Source organism: Cetorhinus maximus, chromosome 24 (assembly GCF_964194155.1).
Source record: "Cetorhinus maximus chromosome 24, sCetMax3.hap1.1, whole genome shotgun sequence".
NCBI classification, from domain to species: Eukaryota; Metazoa; Chordata; class Chondrichthyes; order Lamniformes; family Cetorhinidae; genus Cetorhinus; species Cetorhinus maximus.
The window spans coordinates 33,538,917-33,558,238 of NC_135902.1; the positions used below are offsets into that span (position 1 = coordinate 33,538,917).

Here is a 19,322-nt window from a genome sequence, read left to right on the forward strand (position 1 = left end):
CTTCTGATAACATTTAAGGATGCAGCACGACAACATTCCTTTGAAATTGTTTACATTTGTAACAAATGTTATTCCTGTTCTGCTTGACAGACCCAAGAATGTTAATTCTGAGAATGGAGAAAAGCATACACGTGGGAAATCATGTGGGAAAAGAGCCCTGGAAGAGGAGGAGGGGAATCTTGAGTGCCTATCAAAGAATAAACAGAAAAAGAAAGCCCGAAACCCAAACAAAAGCTTTGATACCTCCGTGAAACGTAAGTTTTCCAACTTCGAATTTGGCCCCATCTGTAACCACCTTTTCATCGACAAAGCCCTTGAACATGCATCCCAAATCTGTGCCCACCTATTCCTGGAACTCCATGTTTGAATGCCTCCAATCAGTTTTTCTCACCTGCCACAGTATTGAAACGGCTCTTCACGAAATCATGAATGAAACCCTGTGTGACTGTGACAAAGCCAAACTATCCTCCCATGTACTTCTTGACTTGGCTGCAGGCTTTGAGACCACTAGTCAAACCATCCTCCAAGAACCATCAGCAATGGCTTCTCCTACAGTTCCTGCATCATTACTCATAGTGTCCTGCAAGGATCTGTCTTTGGTCCCCTCCTATTTCTCATATTTTTTTATTCATTCATGGTATGAGGGCTTCGCTGGCTGGGCCAGCATTTATTGCCCATCCTTAGTTGCCCTTGAGAAGGTGGTGGTGAGCTGCCTTCTTGAACTGCTGCAGTCCACATGGTGTAGGTGCACCCACAGTACTGCTAGGAAGGGAGTTGTAGGATTTTGACCAGCGACAGTGAAGGAATGGCGATATATTTCCAAGTCAGGATGGTGAGTGACTTGGAGAGGAACTTCCAGGTGGTGGTGTTCCCATCTATCTGCTGCCCTTGTCCTTCTAGATGGTAGTAGTCATGGGTTTGGAAGGTGCTGTCTAAGGAGCCTTGGTGAATTCCTGCAATGCATCTTGTAGATGGGCTGATGCTACTGTGCATCGGTGGTGGAGGAGGAAGTGAATGTTTGTGGATGTGATGTCAATCAAGTGGGCTGCTTTGTCCTGGATGTTGTCAAGCTTCGTGAGTATTGTGGGAGCCGCATTCATCCAGGCAAGTGGGGAGTATTCCATTACACTCCTGACTTGTGCCTTGTAGATGGCGGACAGGTTTTGGGGAGTCAGGAGGTGAGTTACTCGTCGCAGGATTCCCAGCCTCTGACCTGCTCTTGTAGCCGCAGTGCTTCTGTGGGTAGTCCAGTTCAGTTTCTGGTCAATGGTAACCCCCAGGATATTGATAGTGGGGGATTCAGTGATGATAATGCCATTGAATGTCTTGGGGCGATGGTTAGATTCTCTCTTGTTGGAGATGGTCATTGCCTGACACTTGTGTGGCACGAATGTTACTTGCTACTTGTCAGCCCAAGCCTGATATTGTCCCGATCTTGCTGCATTTGGACATGGACTGCTTCAGTATCTGAGGAGTCGTGAATGGTGCTGAACATTGTGCAAGCATCAGTGAACATCCGCACTGCTGACCTTGTGATGGGAGGAAGGCCATTGATGGAGCAGCTGAAGATGGTTGGGCCGAGGACACTACCCTGAGGAACTCCTACAGTGATGTCCTGGAGCTGAGATGATTGATCTCCAATAACCACAGCCATCTTCCTTTGTGCTAAATATGACCCTAACCAGCTGAGAGTTTTCCCCCTGATTCCCATTGACTCCAGTTTTGCTCGGGCTCCTTGATGCCACACTCTGTCAAATGCAGCCTTGATGTCAAGGGCAGTCACTCTCACCTTACCTCGGGATTTCAGCTCTTTAGTCCATGTTTGACCAAGGCTGTAATGAAGTCAAGAGCTGAGTGGCCCTGGCGGAACACAAACTGGGTGTCAGTGAGCAGGTTATTGCTAAGCAAGTGCCACCTGATAGCGAGGTTGATGACCCCTTCCGTTAATTTGCTGGTGGTTGAGTGTAGACCGTTGGGGCGGTAATTGGCCAGGTTATATTTGTCCTGCTTTTTGTGTACAGGACATACCTGGGCAATTTTCAACATTTCCCAGTAGATGTCATTGATGTAGCTGTACTGGAACAGCTTGGCTAGGGGTGCAGCAAGTTCTGGAGCACAAGTCTTCAGTACTATTGCCGGAATATTGTCAAGGCCTTTAGCCTTTGAACTATTCAGTGCCTTCAGCTGTTTCTTGATATCACATGGAGTGAATGGAATTGGCTGAAGACTGGCATCTGTGATGCTGGGGACCTCCAGAGGAGACCGAGATGGATTATCCACTCGGCACTTCTGACTGAAGATTAATGCAAATGCTTCAGCCTTATCTTTTGCACTAATGTGCTGGGCTCCCCCATCATTGAAGATGGGGATATTTGTGGAGCCTCCTCCTCCAGTGAGTTGTTTAATTGTCCACCACCATTCACGACTAGATGTGGCAGGACTGCAGAGCTTAACTCTGATCCTTTGGTTGTGGGATTGTTTGGCTCTGTCTATCACTTGCTGCTTGTGCTGTTTGGCATGCAAGTAGTCCTGTATTATAGCTTCACCAGGCTGACACCTCATTTTGAGGTGTGCCTGGTGCTGCTCCTACATGCGGTCCCTTGGCTACATTGTCCAAAACATGGCATCAGTTTCCACATGTATGCCAATGACACGCAGCTCTACCTCACCACTACCTTTCTCAATCCCTACATATTGTCTCTAAATTGTCAGACTGCTTGTTCAACACCCAGACTCTGAGCAAGTATTTCCTCCAAGTAAGTATTAAAAATAGCGAAGCCATTGAATTATTGCCCTGCAGCAAACTCTGTTCCCTAGCGATCAATTCCATCCTTCTCCCTGCAACTGCCTGAGGCTGACCCAGACTCTTTGCAACCTTAGTGCCATAATTGACTGACAAGATGAGCTTCTGACCACATACCGGTGCCATCACTAAGATCACTTTTGTAACATCACCTAAACCCATGCCTGCCTCAGCTCAGTTGTTGTTGAAACCCTTATCCATGCCATTGTTACCCGGTATACTTGACCATTCCAAAGCACTCCTGGCTGGCTGCCTATGTTCTACCCTTCATAAACTTAAGCCCATCCAAAACTCTACTACCCATCTCCTAAGAGCTGTTCACCCATCACCACTGTGCTTGCTAATCTACATAGCTCCTGGTTAAACAATGCTTTGATTTTAAAATCGTTATACTTAATCTCCTTCAGCCCTACAATTCTCTCAGTTATCTGTTCTCCTCCAATTCTGGTCTCTGTGAATAACCCCAATTTTAAGTGTTCCACCATGGCAGTGATGCCTTCAGCTGCCAAGACTTTAAGCTGTGGAATTCCCTCACTATCTACCTCCCTTTCCTCCTTTAACCTTAACCTTAAACCATACATCTTTGACGAAGCTTTGGTCATGTACCCTATTTTTCTTTGTGTGCCTCAGTGTCAAATTTTGTTTGCTAATATTCCTGTGAAGCCCCTTGAGGCATTTTACTACATTAAAGGTGCTATATAAATGCAAATCATTGATGTTTATAATGAAGAAGTCTGTGAGTCTAATTGAATGGAAAGGCAGGTATTATGGGTTATCACACCTGCATTGTCACCAGGCACAGTGTAAGGTAGATAGCCAGTGGCAGAATAAGCTCAATTCTAGGTTTTTGCACAGACTCTATTGTGCATATGGCTTCTTTGGTCCGTGCTGGTGTGCTATAATATTGGTTGGTTGCTGAGCATTGAGATTCTGGGCATTTTATTGACCAGGTTTAAAGCAGGAGAATCTCCTTGACTTGGTAAGTCAATTTGAAATCGGGATTCCCTTAGTGTGTACTCCCTTGCTAGCAACTTTTGCCCAAGTGACAGTGCCCATCACTGACTTCTATATCTGGTACCTGGGTTCAGATCCTGCCACACGCCTCATTAGACATGGGCTGACTTGTTCCAATTTCTAGGCTAATCTTTTGCACACTGTAATTGGAATGAAAGGACTATTTTCTGCTTTTCTACAATGGACTTTTGACGCTCCAGTGAGAAACCATAGACCAGGAAATCACAAAACCATTTTAAAATGAGCAATTGGAAAATCATGAGCTGTGGAAATTGCAATTTCCAAACTGCCCGCACTGCAGCTTGCTCAGATCGCTCAATCATGCAATCAACTTTATGGTTGTTATCCATTACATTTGTAACAAAAGACCTGATCGTACATTTCCAAATACAAGACTTCCTGCTGTAGCATTTAAATTCTGTCTTAATTGTGAGGCATGGGAGATGTTTGCTAGTGGTAGATATTTTTTCTAAAAAAACCTACTATTTTTGAAATTTGTGAATTCAATAACAGTGGTTCCAATGTGCAAGGAGCAAAATCTAAACAAGGACAAATTTTTTTTAAAAATGAAATAAACTGAAATACAGTAATCATATACTTGAACAAGATTGCCCTATCTGCAGGTGGATCCAAGTAGCATGTAACTGAAGGCAGATTATATTATAGCGAGATTATTGACTAGGAGGAAATTGAAGAAAACCATAAGGAGCCTTTACAGGCCTAATGTTGGCGGGAATGCGTAGCAACATGTGACATTTACACAGGGCGGAAACATCCCAGATTTGCACTAAGTGCAGTAACAGGCTGCAATGGCAGGTTTTCACACTGTATTGTCCCAAACCCACCGCATTACTTTTTCATTCCTGGGAAATACGCTGTTTCCTTGGCAGGCAGGCTCTCATTTGCCCACCTCACCACTTTGCGTCAGCTGCCATATTTAAAGTCTAGCCATGTGCACACACCTCAGTGCTTCCAGCCCATGACTAGGGAAGGTGTCCATGGGAGGCAAAAAAAACTGCATCCCCAGGTTTAATGACGCATTACTGGAAAGCCATTTGGACGCCATGAAGGCCTGCTGTGATGTCCTCCACCCCCACTCTGGCTGCAGGACAGGCAGTCCATCACCAACCCAGCATGGCCGGCGGTGGCAACAGTGGTCAGTGCCGGTGCTGCACAGAAGAGGTTGGTAATCCAATGCAGATAGAGGATGAATGATCTCATCCATGCAGCCAGGGTGTGGTAGCCATCTCATCACTCTAAACTCACACACTCAAGCCCATTACACATTCACTGGCATCTCACTCACTGCCAGCTCAAGGGACATCACCACCCATTCTTAAACACATACCCTCACGCCCATCTGGCCTCATCTCCTCTGAAGACTGCCTCCTCAGCCCTCACCATCTTGAGGCCACTTACACAGATCAACATGTGCCCCACACATACCCTGAGATACCCTCCCTCCCCAGTACAGCTCTCGTCCTGCAGCCTCTTCCCTTGCCTGAGGCCACTTCTCCCCCTTCCCCAAGCAAGGCCTTGCCCTGCAACCATTGAAAAGCCACCCACATATGGCTGATCTGGTAGGTAGAGACTTATGCGTGAGCCCCCATAAAAGTGATGTGGTGCTGTCTGTGAAGCCTGGTGCTGATGACTGTGAGTGCTAACCAAAGCAAGGTAGGCAAACAGACCTTGAAGTCCTGAGCGAAGTGCTTTCCCACTGACATGGGCAAACAATCCAGCAGGGGGTGAGTCCGGTGGGCTGGCCTTATAATGATATGTTGATGCATTAAAATGAGGCTCCCGGTGTCCAATGGCGGGAAACGTGGCCCGCCATCGGTGAGCGGATAATCGCAAACTGGTTTCACATTGTCGTGAAACAATTGCGCCATATTCTCTGCTTACGCTACCAAACGCGCTGAACGCTGGCGGGCACGGAAAATCCCAGCCACAAAATCAAACATTTCGGCACTAAAGGAAGCCATTTGGCTCATCGTGCCTGCGCTAGCTGTTCCATGATGTCCTGTTCTTTCTGAGTTACACAGAATAATGGAATATTTTAATGCAAATACATGCCTATATGCCCTTCAGGTCTGTGCTGTTAATTGTCTCATAAGCCCCCTAGCTTAATCCCACTCTTCTTGCTCCCTATACCCTTTAGCTAATTCCCTTTAAAAGTAATTTTGGAATATAACAATTGTTTCAGGGAATTATAAATTCTAACTAGCCTCAGTGTAAAGATCTTTCCAACTTTCAACATTTTTCTTTTTCATGTGCCTGTAATTCCCTTGTAGGTGTCATGATCGGCTCACCTCCATATACTATCCTCTCAAACCCTTTCATAATTTTAAACACTTCCAGATCCCCCCTGAACCATCTCCGTCAGAGTTAATAGAATCTGTTTTTTTCTGGCATTTACAACTGTATCCTGTTTTCCTAAACATCGTCCTGTTTAATCTATCTTGCACCTTTTCTGTGCCTCAAATATCTTTTTTGTAAAGAAGTTAAAACTGCAAATGTAGTGCCAGTGATGTCATCATTATCACCTCCTTACTTTTGTATTCACTGTCATAAAATATAAAACCCAGAATTAATTTATCATTTTTCCACCTCCATTTTGCTTTGAAAATCTGTGTCTCCATCCTATTGTCCCTCTGTTTCTTCATTCCAGTGAAAACGTTAACATTTATGTATATTTCAATTTTAGATTCTTTTCCCCCAAAATTTCACATTTATACTTCTTGAGTTGCAGTCGCCATACTTTTTTTTCACTCTCCCATACCATGTATGTGTCGTCCTGCAGCTTTTTCTATTTGTCCCTATACATAAGACTTGTGTTTAAAAGGTTATTTGGCAGTCATTAACACTTACCATATTGCTAAAAGGATGTTTATGTTTGTAAATATTAGCCCTAAATATATGTGGCTAGTTTGTATCTACCATGCAAGTAAAGCAACTCGATACCATTCAATGCTTATTGATGGCAAGACTGAGAGCAAAATGCTGTTTTTGTAAAGTTAACAGAGGAGCAGAACAACTTGTAAAGCAAGTTTGAGATATTTGCTTTTAAATGTCCTCTGTCCTTTCCTGAAGTTACTGTACCATTTTTGCGAGCGTTATTAGCCTAACCATTATTTTGACAGGAAAATCTGGCCCATTATATTTCAGAAAACATTGATATTGCATTGTGGAGTAGAAAAGTAAGATGAGTTTGAATAGCGATTTATATTTGCAACAGTAAAATTTGGATCTCCAAAACCGTAATTAATTAATTTCTGCTTTCCTTAGTTCAACCTGACACTTTTGAACTTTGTTAGGAAATGGGGATGTTTGCCTATTGTCAACACAGTATTTTGAAGATTATTGGAAGGATCAGCAAACTCTTAAACCTCAGGTCTAGTTATACATTTGCAATTTAATGTTATTGCTTTCAGACGTTTTGAGAAATGACACATGAACATGGTGAAATCTGTTTTTTATTAACTTTAACATTATTTAATTTTTATTTTCAGCTAAGTATGTGAAATGTGAACAGTGTGGAAACCCAAAGGTAAATTTGTGTTTGTTTATGTGTTATGCAGATTCATAGCCAGAATTTAACCACAGAGTGGCCACTAATCCTAAAATATGACCAGCCTCATAAATGCTTTCTATGTGAAGTTGACAAAACAGCAATTTGGGATTCCTTCTATTCCCTGAAAGCTTTTGTGACCCATTACTTGTATGGAAACATCTCCTTGTTCCAAAGTTGGATTAAAAAATTAAGGATGTGGAAACAATTCTGACTTTCCTATTGGATCTGTTGAAAGAATGTCTTAGGAACAGTGACAAAAATCAGATTTGGAAACACTTTCCTTGTTTGTTGTGGATTCTAAAAAGTCACCAAATTAAATTTAACCTTGCTATTCAGAAGCATTGTTTTAAATATCTCAGTGGTTGTGCCACCTATCAGGGTTTTTCGCCTTGCTGCTGCAATCATTTTTAAAATCCTACGGCATGTTAAAATTATGTTTTTGTAGGCTAATGAATAGTCAAACAGCTACAGACTGGTAGGGCAGGATCTCCTTGACAACAAACCTTAATATGAATCCAATAATTTGTTTCATTTGGTAACAGTAGTTCAGATATTTGTCCCTGAGTTTATCGCACGAGAATTTTTTTTTTGTTCATGGGCTGTGGGCATCAGCTGGCCCACCATTTATTGCCCATCCCTAATTGCCCTTGAGAAGGCGATTGTGAGCTGTCTTCTTGAATCTCTGCAGTCCATGTGGCGTAGGTACAACCACAGTGCTGTTAGGGAGAGAGTTTCAGGATTTTGATCCAGTGACAGTGAAGGAACGGCGATATATTTCCAAGTTAGGATGGTGAGTGGCTTGGAGGGGAACCTTCAGGTGCTGTTGTTCCCATGTGTCTGCTACAAATGAAGTCATACAGACCAGGGAGGTCCCGAGTTTCATCTACCCTCTGCACCAACTCAGCTGATCTCAATCAGTGTGACACTTGAGTAGCTACAGTTAACCTCAAAGCCCCTGGGTTAGGAAAGGAAACATTGGCCACAGTTCCTGCCTCCATCCACTAGTCAGTGACTATGACTTCAAAATGTACCCATGTGCATGGTGCGCGAAAACAAGAATAATGGATTGTCGGGGGTGACGCAAGAAAGCAGCTGGCACCTGAGGAACTGTTGACCAGGAGTCATTGCCCCCAGGAAATGATATAAGAAAATTATCATGAGTATTTTTAAAAAATGTTATTTACAAAACTTTGCATAGACCAAATATTAAGCTTTAGGTGCTGAGAACCCATCCAGTTAGTTAAAGGCATATTCCGGCAATAGTACTGAAGACTTGTGCTCCAGAAGTTGCCGTTCCCTTAGCCAAGCTTTTCCAGTACAGCCACAATACTGGCATCTACCCGGCAATGTGGAAAATTACCCAGGTATGTCCTGTACACAAAAAGCAGGACAAATACAACTCGGCCAATTACCGACCCATCAGTCTACTGCGATCATCAGTAAAGTGATGGAAATGGGTCATCAACAGTGCTATCAAGGGTCACTTGCTCAGCAATAACCTGCTCACAGACGCTCAGTTTGGGTTCGGCCAGGACCATTCAGCTCATGACCCCATTACAGCCTTGGTTCGAACATAGACAAAAGAGCTGAGCTCCAGAGGTGAGGTGAGAGTGACTGCCATTGACATTAAGGCAGTATTTGACCAAGTGTGGTATCAAGGAGCCCTAGCAAAACTGGAGTCAATGGGAATCAGGGGGACAATATCTGCTGGTTAGAGTCAGGTTGTGGTTGTTGAAAGTCAGTCATTTCAGTCCCAGGACATCTCTGCAGGAGCTCCTCATGGTAGTGTCCTAGGGCCAGCCATTTTCAGCTGCTTCATCAATGACCTTCCCTCCGTCATAAGGTCAGAAGTGAGGATGTTTGTTGATGATTGCACAAAGTTCAGCACCATTCGCAACTCCACAGATGCTGAAGCAGTCCAAGTTCAAATGCAGCAAGATCTGGACAATATCCAGGCTTGGGCTGACAAGTGGCAAGTAATATTTGTGCCACAAAAGTGCCAGGCAATGACCGTCTTCAACAAAAGAGAATCTAACCATCGCCTCTTGACATTCAAAGGCATTACCATTGCTGAATCCCCCACTGTCGACGTCCTGGGGGTTTACCATTGACTAAAATCCATACTGCACTAGCCATATAAATAGTGTGGCTACAAAAGCAGGTCAGAGGCTAGGAATCCTACAGCAAGTAACTCACCTCCTGACTCCCCAAAACCTGTCCACCATCTATAAGGCACAAGTCAGGAGTGTGATGGAATACTCTCTACTTGCCTAGATGAGTGTGGTTCCAACAACTCTCAAGAAGCTTGATACCATCCAGGACAAAGCAGCCCGCTTGAGTGGCACCCCATTCACAAACATTCATTCCCTCCACCACCGATGCATGGAGGTAGCAGTGTGTACCATCTACAAGATCCACTGCAGGAACTCACCAAGGCTCCTTAGACAGCACCTTCCAAACCCACAACCATTACCATGTGGAGGGACATGGGCAGCAGACACATGGTTACACCACCACCTGGAAGTTCCCCTCCAACCCACTCACCATCCTGACTTGAAAATATATCACTGTCCCTTCACTGTTGCTGTGTCAAATTCCTGGAACTCCCTCCCTAACAGCACTGTGGTTGTACCAACACCACATGGACTGCAGCGGTACAAGAAGACAGCTCACCACCACCTTCTCAAGGGCAATTACGAATGGGCAATAAACACTGGCCCAGCCAGCAACGCCCACATTCCATGAATGAATAAAGAGAATTCTGATTGTAGTTTGACTCCTTCATTAGAACAGGAATCTTCATTTTTAACCTGTGGGCCATGTGTGTGCCTAGTGAGACTCTGTCATGCTTTTGGCCTTGTTGAATACCAGTTTTCAATGTTGCTGCTATTTTCCTGCTGCTGAGCACAAATTTGTCCCCCTCTTCATGCTGAATATATCTTCTCCAACCTACATGTTGAATTTGCATGTTTTAATGAAGACTTGTTGTCTTGATATGACAGCTTAAGATGACAAGCATTTTGACTTAATTTTAAGGCCAGTTTGGGGCAGAGAAATCCCAGAGTTCTTTACATCTGTTATTGTAGTGTTTTGGTATAATTGATTTACGCATTGAAGGTGAACAAACAGGAAAGAATTTTAATTACCAACCTTTGCTTTGTTCATCCTTCACATAGAAAACGTTCCCTTCAATTTTCGTCTCTGTTCTCCTGTGGCTTCCTCCATCTGGATAATGATTTGTTCTCATATGAAAGACAAACTAATTTCAAAAACTAAGTAAGCCTGCACCAAAAGTGGATGATGTGATATTTTAAAATAGTGAAACAACATTATGTCAACACAGGTAACTTCAGTGGCAAGGTGCATCAGAAGGGGTGTAAAACAGGCAGCTGATTGCTGCTATCTGTTGCCCGCTTGACGAGAAAAGTCAAAATTGACTGCAGTATATTTCAATGAAGGCTATCCATTTTGGGGAAGAGAAGTAGAGAACTCTTGGAGGTGAATTGGCTTCAAGATTACTCACTTAGTTAAGCAAGACCAAAGTCCACCAGGTCAATGCTGATGGCTAAATTGCCACTGAAGGAAGCTGCACAGGAGATAGGCTTCTTTGCACTAAGCTGCAGGTAGCCCTGCAACCCAGCGCCATTACCAATAGGCAAGTTTTAGCTGGACAAGCATCCAGAAACTTACCATTGGCTTGGGCTGATAGTCTGCATGGTTTTAGCCATTGAAACTCCAGCAGTATTTTTCCAGACATTTGGTGGCCCCGAAGCCAAACTACACCTAAATTCACAGGGCTTAAGTAAATGGGCGCCTTGCTAATGGAAAAGTGTCAGACCGTCATAGGTAAACACCCTCCCAATGGAGATTGTTGGACTAGGCAGAAGGTTCCAGGTGAAGAAGAAAAATAATTAGAATGCTGGATGTTGGTTCGTTTTGTGCAGAATTGCATAATAAATTGAATCATCTTTCTGAAAAGTTCTTAAAAATATTTTGGGTAAATTTTGTTCTCATCCAATTGAGTGAAATTCGCACTTGAAAATGGAACATTCTCATTTTAGGCACCTTGTGTTGACATCAGGAGTTCTCAGGTCAGTTATGGCATGATTAGATTTAGGTTGAAGCTTCCTTAAGTCAGCCCAAACTCAGAAAAGTGATGCTTTCTATTTCACTGAGCATTCTGTGGTTTATGACTGAGATTTCCAGTTAGAGCATCTTTGTGCTTTGGACACTTGGCTACTAGAAATCGGGATGAACCTGAAAAACTCATTTCACATAAATCACTCAGCTAGTTGACAGACAGCCGAATGTCATTCTGTCAGACGTAGCCCTGGAGGTGAAAGAATAGGGAGTTTAATATATAGTAGGAACTATTCCCAGTCAATGTTCCCTCTAAGCTGCATGGCCACTCAGCAACCCAAAAGCTCTAGCCCAGGCAAGTTGGTTCTTTTTAAGTTACCACACGAGCATGTGCAAGGTCCCACAAAAACTTTAAAGGAGCCAATCATTTTTTAAAAAATCTCCCGGGCACTCAAAAAAAACTGAGAGGGTGCAGCATACCCTTTCACACCCAGGGGAAAATACGTGGTCAAGACTCTGCCTGCATCTGTCTATTTTTCTCCCTCTCTCTCTTGCTCTGACTTTGGGTGTTTAAGAATTAAGAAACTTTCATTGGCAATAAATATTGTGGTAGTGACCATGTAGCTTGTGTCAGCACTTGCTTTACATTGCTGTATAAAAATTTTATGATACATCAAATGTTTACATCTGTATCTGACCACACCTTGTCTAAATTCAAAATACATTAAAAGAACCCTTTTCCACCTGGAATTTACAGTAAAGGACTTGAGAAGCAAAAGGTGGAAAATTGAGCAGAATATAATTCCTTGATTTCATTGACTTGGTGAGTTATAATTTTTATGACACAGAAGAAACCATTTGGCCCATAAGCCTAAGCCTGCTCTTTGCAGATCAATCCAGTCAGTCCAATTTCCCCACTCTATCCCCTTAACCCTGCAAGTTTATTTCCCTCAATCATCCATCCAATTTCCTTTTGAAATCATTCATTGTCTCCACTTCTACCGCCCTCATAGACAGCGAGTTCCAGTTAATTACATAAATTCCAGATTGCTGCGCAAATAAGCTCCTCCTCACATCCCCCTACATGTCTTGCCCAAACGATTGGCAGGATCAAGTGGATGAGGTGTAGCAGTCAGTGTTGAGTAATTCACTTTTTTTTATAGGAAAAGGGTGCCATAGAGGATGTAAAGAACAGGTAATACGAACATAAGAATTAGGAGCAGCAGGAGGCTACTCAGCCCTTCGAGCCTGCTCCGCCATTCAATATGATCATGGCTGACCTGATTTCGCATACTTTTAGAAAGAGAACAATTTTGCTACACAAATGGAGAGGCAACTCAATCTTCAGAAACAATAGAAATATCCAATATTCAACCCGTAACAGTTAAAATGACCACCATCGGTATATCGTTACCTGTGTTTTTACTGGTGCTGAGTAGTGCCCCTCAGATATGGTATTGTATTGGGATATTATGAAATATAAATTACTTTCATCATAAAATTCCATTGCATTTTTACTGCACTGTAGGGCCTAAGATTTGCTTTCTATTTCCGATGGCTCAGCATGAAATTCATTAATGCACAAAATTTGAGAATAAATGGGGTTTAGTTGTGATAGCTCCCAAAATCGGGGTAGCCTGTTAAGATTCATATAGTTATGGTACCACAAGCATCTATACGTGGAGTGTGCATGTGCATACATTACAGTTAGTTTTACAAGAATGTTTCACCTGAGGCTGCAATTATTTAACACAATAAACATGCAGACTGAGTTTCAGAACAAATCAAAAGCCAGACTATAATAATTTGCAAATAGACTATTTTTGAGAATACTTTTGGACATTACTGAACTGCTTTTTATGGTATGCAATGATTTTTGAGTAAAAACAAATGGAATTGAAGTCAGTGATGTGGGCTGAATTATAATTTGTTGCAAATTTTGGTTGAAGAGGAATAATTTCTGGGGAAATAACTTTTTGCTAAAATGAAGCATTAACTTCTCATTGGAAAGCTATTATATCCCTGATTCTGTTTTTCCCACTGACTGATTTCTATCATTCATTTCAGAAAAGTTCATAATCACAATATAGAGAACTTTTTAACTCTACAAACGAAAACGTTGTTTTAAAATGTCCTTCTGCAGTTTTGGTGCCCAGAGAGGAATTTCCTTTGAGGATTCAATTGAGTTTCTTAAATTTTATTTGTCGTTTACTTTGTCCCACTGGTTTTGACTGATGCTATCTTAAATAGCAGCCCACTTTGGCTTCTTCCAAATGGACTAATTGTGGTCAAGTTGGATGGCTGATTCTAGTTCCTGGTTTTAAAATTTTTATTGAATCCCACACATTCCTTTGCTTCTCCAAATCATACTTACCAGAAGTAGTTTGGTGCCACAAAGCAGAATTAAAAGGAAGCTATTGACTCTCAACAATCAAATCTTTTTGCTTCTTCAGCTCCTTTAATATTGGAAGAGTAATGCTACTTCGTTGCAGCACAAAGAAATAAAAAAGGATTTAGAGTCGAAGATCTTTCCATTACCAGCCAGTTACTGACGATGGTCAAAAACAACAAATTTAGCAAATAGTGATGCCAGCAATTCCTACAATAAAGATGAGAAATACATGCTGTGACATGTTCAGGTTTTAAGTCCATTGTTAATCTTCCTCATTCTAAAATGAGCAAGGGAGATCAAGGCAAAAGGAAAGAATTGAACAATTGCCATGTTGTATGTTTAAAGAATGCACTGGGTTAAACTGGTAACAAAGACAAAATCTCTTGACTACAGTATTATTTTTGTTTTCCTTATACAGTGTGGTCTTATCTGACTATATATTACTGCTGGAAAGTGGAAGAATGTTCCATTCTCACACTGATATTTCACCTCCATGAATAGAATTTTGTCCAAAAACCCTCAAAAATGACACTGCACTGAATGAAAATCAACTTCTGTATTCATATTTATGATTACAAAAAATACAGCAGAGGAGGCCACACATTACCCATGCCAATCTTCATGCACAGTCCCTCTGAAATAACACGACAAACATGCACTGTCTTGTCAGGGTAAAAAAAATCAAGAACTCCAAAATAAGCCAGGAGATTCTCTTCTGTACAAGCGCACTTTCTGTAGATGTAGCAGTTCAGTAGCATCAAACAAGCCATTAAAACAATGCAAAACTTCTTGTAAGTACCACCCATATTATGTACTCTTGACTATGACCATCCTTTTATTATAATTTACACCATTCTGCCTCTACAGTCCTGACTGAATCCCTAAATACATTTGGAGAATGAGGCAACTGGAAATTTAGAAGGAAAATGAACTTGCAATTGGCCTCAATTTTTTAAATACATGATACTCACTTTAATGAGTTTAATGCTAGAGTAGTCATAATGCTAAATATGATAAAAGTTGAATGCCCTTCAAAGATGATGATCTATACTTGGCCTCTGAGAGAAATCCCTTAGGCAGGGATTTACAGGATTCTTTCCTACTAATCCCTTAAACTCCATATCTCTTCTGCTCAGATGTACAAGTTACATTTAATTGTCACAGATCAAAGTTTACATTTCTAGCCATGTGATTTCGGATTACACATTTTTCAAAATTACATGTTATTACCAAGGCCTTAGTGCCATACACCCCACTTAAGTTCTGAATTTGGCAGGTTGGGGAAAGAGCTTAGCAATAAGATTATCGTGCAAAAATGTATTTAGGGTTTTGTAGTATTTACAGTGCTGTTGAGTTACCAAGCGAAGAGAGCAAATCCCAGTGCTAGCAAATTAGCTTGTGTTTGCAGAGCTTTGAGTTTAATAAATTTAGAAACAGAAGTATTGATTTGTAGTAAACCAGCGGCCCGTAGCATTAAGTTCTTACCTAGGTAGCTGTATATATACTGCAACAAAAAGTACACATGCATTGTATTTGCTTTATATATGCTTTCTGAATCTTAGTGCTTATATTTTTCCTGTCTGATGCATTCTACAGGGGACTAAGTGCATCTTCAACCTATGTCGTGGGTGCTGCAAGAAGAAAGCTTTCAAAGAGCTGGCTGACTGCGTAGGTCAGTAAAAGCTAAGGACTATGTATAAAAGTGGACCCTGTTCTATGAGCTAAAAATGGAAAATGCTTGAAACACTCAGCAGAACGGGCAGTATCTGTAGAGAGGGGAAGGTAGAGTTAACATTTCAGGTGGAGCAACAGAGCCTCCGTGTATGTTCACCCAAGACAAATCTAGACAAGGTGTGAACATCTATTCATTATGTTCTTTCAGGTTTTTGGGACTTGATGGGTTGAAAACTCTTTATTCAAAGACATTTAGGAATTTTATGAGTCAGTTTCAACTCACTGAAACTGCATCAACAAGGCAGGCAGGGTATCAAATTGGAGTCAGTAGATTTACCATTCCAGTAACAATGACTCTCCATCTAATGCTATTTTGAAAGCAGCCTACACCTCGGCAGCCATCAGCCTTTTGTCCATGCAAAATGAGGTTCTAATGACACAGCTATGTCCCTGATGTTAAGGTGGAACATGAGCCATGCATGTTCCAACCATGTATCCTGGTGATTTGTGGCCTAAGCAAGGGTATCTAAAGAGATTGCTGCTGCCTGCTCGGCCACATAAAATATTTGCAGTTGCATTTTTATGCCTCTCCCTCTGAAGTCTTTTAACCCTCCTTAAAATCCACCTCCTTAATCAAACTTTTGGGTCGTCCCCTCCTCGTATCTCTTCATCCCTTTCTGTCTGATTACTCCCCTGTAAAGAGCCTTGGGATGTTTTACCATTTTAATGACACTATATAAATGTAAGTTATGTTGGGAACAAATGTTCTGTTCAAACAATGGGCTCAGAATTGTGCACAGCTGAGAAATTGATTATACTATGACTGAAGTTGATGAAATAGTCTTTAATAAATTGGTGCCTTTTTGTTATTGGCAGGGCATGGATTACTCTTCAAAACCAAACATGAAAAGAGATTGAAGTGGAAATTAATGGAAGAGGGAATATTGGAGAATGGAGACAGAATTCATGAACATTTGGACCCCTGAAGAAATCAGCCTTCCCAGTGAATTGGATTGGGATCTGGTCTGTCACGCACACGCGCGCACACACACACACACACACACACGCATGCATACACATGCACAAAAATATATGTATTTATGCACAGGGCTCAAGGTTTGCATTTCATTGATAAGTGTTAGTTGTTCTTGAATTTTGCTAAAAGGTATTCCAGTCAATTAGCAACATTTTGCTAGTTGTGATTACAGCCCGGTATTTTCATGCCCCAATTAGCTAATTTTGGCATCCTGGCCACCACTCCTGATTTTAATTCTTGGTTAATGTCGTAATGGAAGGCAACATTTATCCATGACAGTTGAAATCACCACCAAAAATATACTTCCCATGACAGTTTTAAATGTCCTCTTTGTATGAATACAGAAAGTACACAGCCTGTTCAGTATTTGGAGAACAGAATTACAAAAGAAATGTTAAAAGGAAAAGGTGATTACAGTTGGACATGGCACTTACCTGATAGAAATTATAAATTTCCCCTAGTGCCTGATAGATGTTACTTGATGTCTTTAGTCTTTTGTATGCAGCAACCAAGAAAGAGGGTTTTAGTGTGTATCTTTTATCCATGATAATCTGCAAAAAATACCCCACACATTGCAAAACAAAATGAACCCATTGGCATTTTAAAGAAATTAGAAAATTATCATATTATCGTATTTTTGGACCTGGTGGTGCAATCCTCCAATGAGTTCATCAATATGATGCCTCTGTTCCAACAATACTGCTTTTGGAAATTGTGCTAACCTCTACTGCAGTGCCACAGTGACAGTAACTGAAGGGTTACTTCACAACTGTCTGCCAAATCTTACAGGTGACCTTAAAAGACCAAATTCTTTCCCTTGAAATTTGCGGTTGCTTCAATAAGCATCAAAGAAATGCAAATGTCTTCTAAAACTAAGTACAGAGCATTACGTTGTTCTGACTTCTTTTGCCGTTACAGTAATTGGAGTAATCTGTGAAGAATACAATCATTTTTTAAAAAACTTAAATGTGTTTGAATGAATATACAAATCCCAACAATAATAATCTGTATTGTTGAAGGAATTTGACATGTCAGTTTGCCTTTTAGGAATTGTCTCCTTGCTATATTCTGATTTTTATTTTAATTGCATGATATTTGGTTCACGAGTGAATGGTATGGCCGGTTATAGGATAAAATTGAGGCAAAAGTTCCCTGTGCTGGAAGTGACTTCTGTTTAACTGATATTTAATGTATACAGGTCAAAAGTTCTTGTTAGCTGAGCTCATTTTTATCCAGTTGCCTCTGAAGTTTAAAGTGCAGCATCGGTGTTAAGGAAAGCTAAAGCAATCATGTAGTTTTGTTGCACTGGTACTATCATTGGTACACTGATCACTAGCCATAATTTACAAGGGTCAGCGGTGGTTTGTTCTTTGCCATTAAAATTATAACTAGCAGTGTAGGAATGCACTAATGTTCTATATACAAACAAAGTTCTCAAATTCTTAGGAAGTGAAATTGGTCAATGCCCGTCGTGCAAAACAGGCTGATAGCAAATTAGAAAAGGAAATCGAGGGGTATGTAAACTGAGCCACCCATTTGCTTCCATCCCTTTTTGCGTTACTGCTGTTGACCACTTGATCCCACCCTCCCCCTTAAATTATGCATTGGGTCTTAACTATTTCTTGCCCTTTGAGACTAGACGAATACATTGAGCACTAGGACTTTGAGAAAAGTTGACGGGTTTTAATAAAGGTTTTATAACATAGGCATTGGGTGACAGCTGACATTAGGAAAGTTAAAACTGGCAGGCTAAATTATGGCATTTCTAAAACCAGGTTTTAAACAATATTTTCTGTGCAAGGCTTAAGGAAACATTTTGTCAGAATAGCAACTGTTCAAAGGCAAATTTATAATTTTGGTGACTGAATATTATCCTTGAAAATATTCAATAAAGCTTCAATTTTGTGTATAATTACTCTTCTCACTTGAATTTTTATTATTGCTCAAACTTGATGAAAATTATATCTGTTTGCTAAGGAGCTTGTTTACATAACTCCTTTGTCAGCAGCTTGTAGGAGGTAGTGTAGGGCTGAGTGTGATTACAGGGCTAGGAAGTCAAGTTACCAAAGATTTAAATACAAGGATGAAGTACATAGAATATACAGTACAGAAACAGGGCATTCCTGTGTTTATACTCCACTCAATCCTCCTCCCATCCTTCCTGTTTTCGGCATTGCCTTTTATTCCCTGCTGCCTCTTATGCTTAACTAGTCTCCCCAAAAATGCATCTATTCTATTCGCCTCAACTATTCCCTGTGGCACCCAGTTTCATATTCTCACCATTCTCGAATAAAGAATTTCTTCTGACTTCCCTATTTGATTTCTTGGTGACTATCTTATATTGATAGCCTCTAATTTTGCACTTTCCCACAAGTGGAAACACACTTTGTGTCTACAATATCAAAATGTTTAATAATTTTAAAGACCTCTATTAGGTCATCCCTCAGCCTTCTCTTTTCATGAGAAAAGACACCCAGGCAGTAATCTGTTCCTGATTTGTATATACGCGCAGTTCTGATATCATCCTTGTAAATCATCTTTGTGTCCTTTCTAGTGCCTCTATGTCCTTTTTACAATATGGTGACCTCAACTGTACACAGTACTCCAAGCGTGGCATGTCCAAAGTTTGATACAAGTTTATCATAATTTCTCTACTTGTCAACTCTTTTCCTGTAGAAATAAACCCTAATGCTTGCTTTGCTTTTATAATGGTCATATTGACCTGTGTCACAACTTTGTGATTTGTATATAA

At 41.1% G+C, this 19,322-nt stretch overlaps 1 protein-coding gene across 3 annotated transcripts in view; it reads left to right on the plus strand.

Moving 5' to 3' along the window:
* dus1l (dihydrouridine synthase 1-like (S. cerevisiae)) overlaps positions 1-18,482 on the plus strand; it is a 60,662-nt gene extending 42,180 nt beyond the window's left edge. For all 3 annotated transcript variants that reach the window (XM_078570975.1, XM_078570976.1, XM_078570974.1), the window contains exons 11-14: positions 91-254; positions 7,327-7,364; positions 15,457-15,532; positions 16,411-18,482. In XM_078570975.1, the coding sequence (XP_078427101.1) occupies positions 91-254; positions 7,327-7,364; positions 15,457-15,532; positions 16,411-16,520 (388 nt within the window). In that variant the 3' untranslated portion in view covers positions 16,521-18,482. The remainder of the gene's footprint in view (positions 1-90; positions 255-7,326; positions 7,365-15,456; positions 15,533-16,410) is intronic.
* Positions 18,483-19,322: the final 840 nt, after the last annotated feature.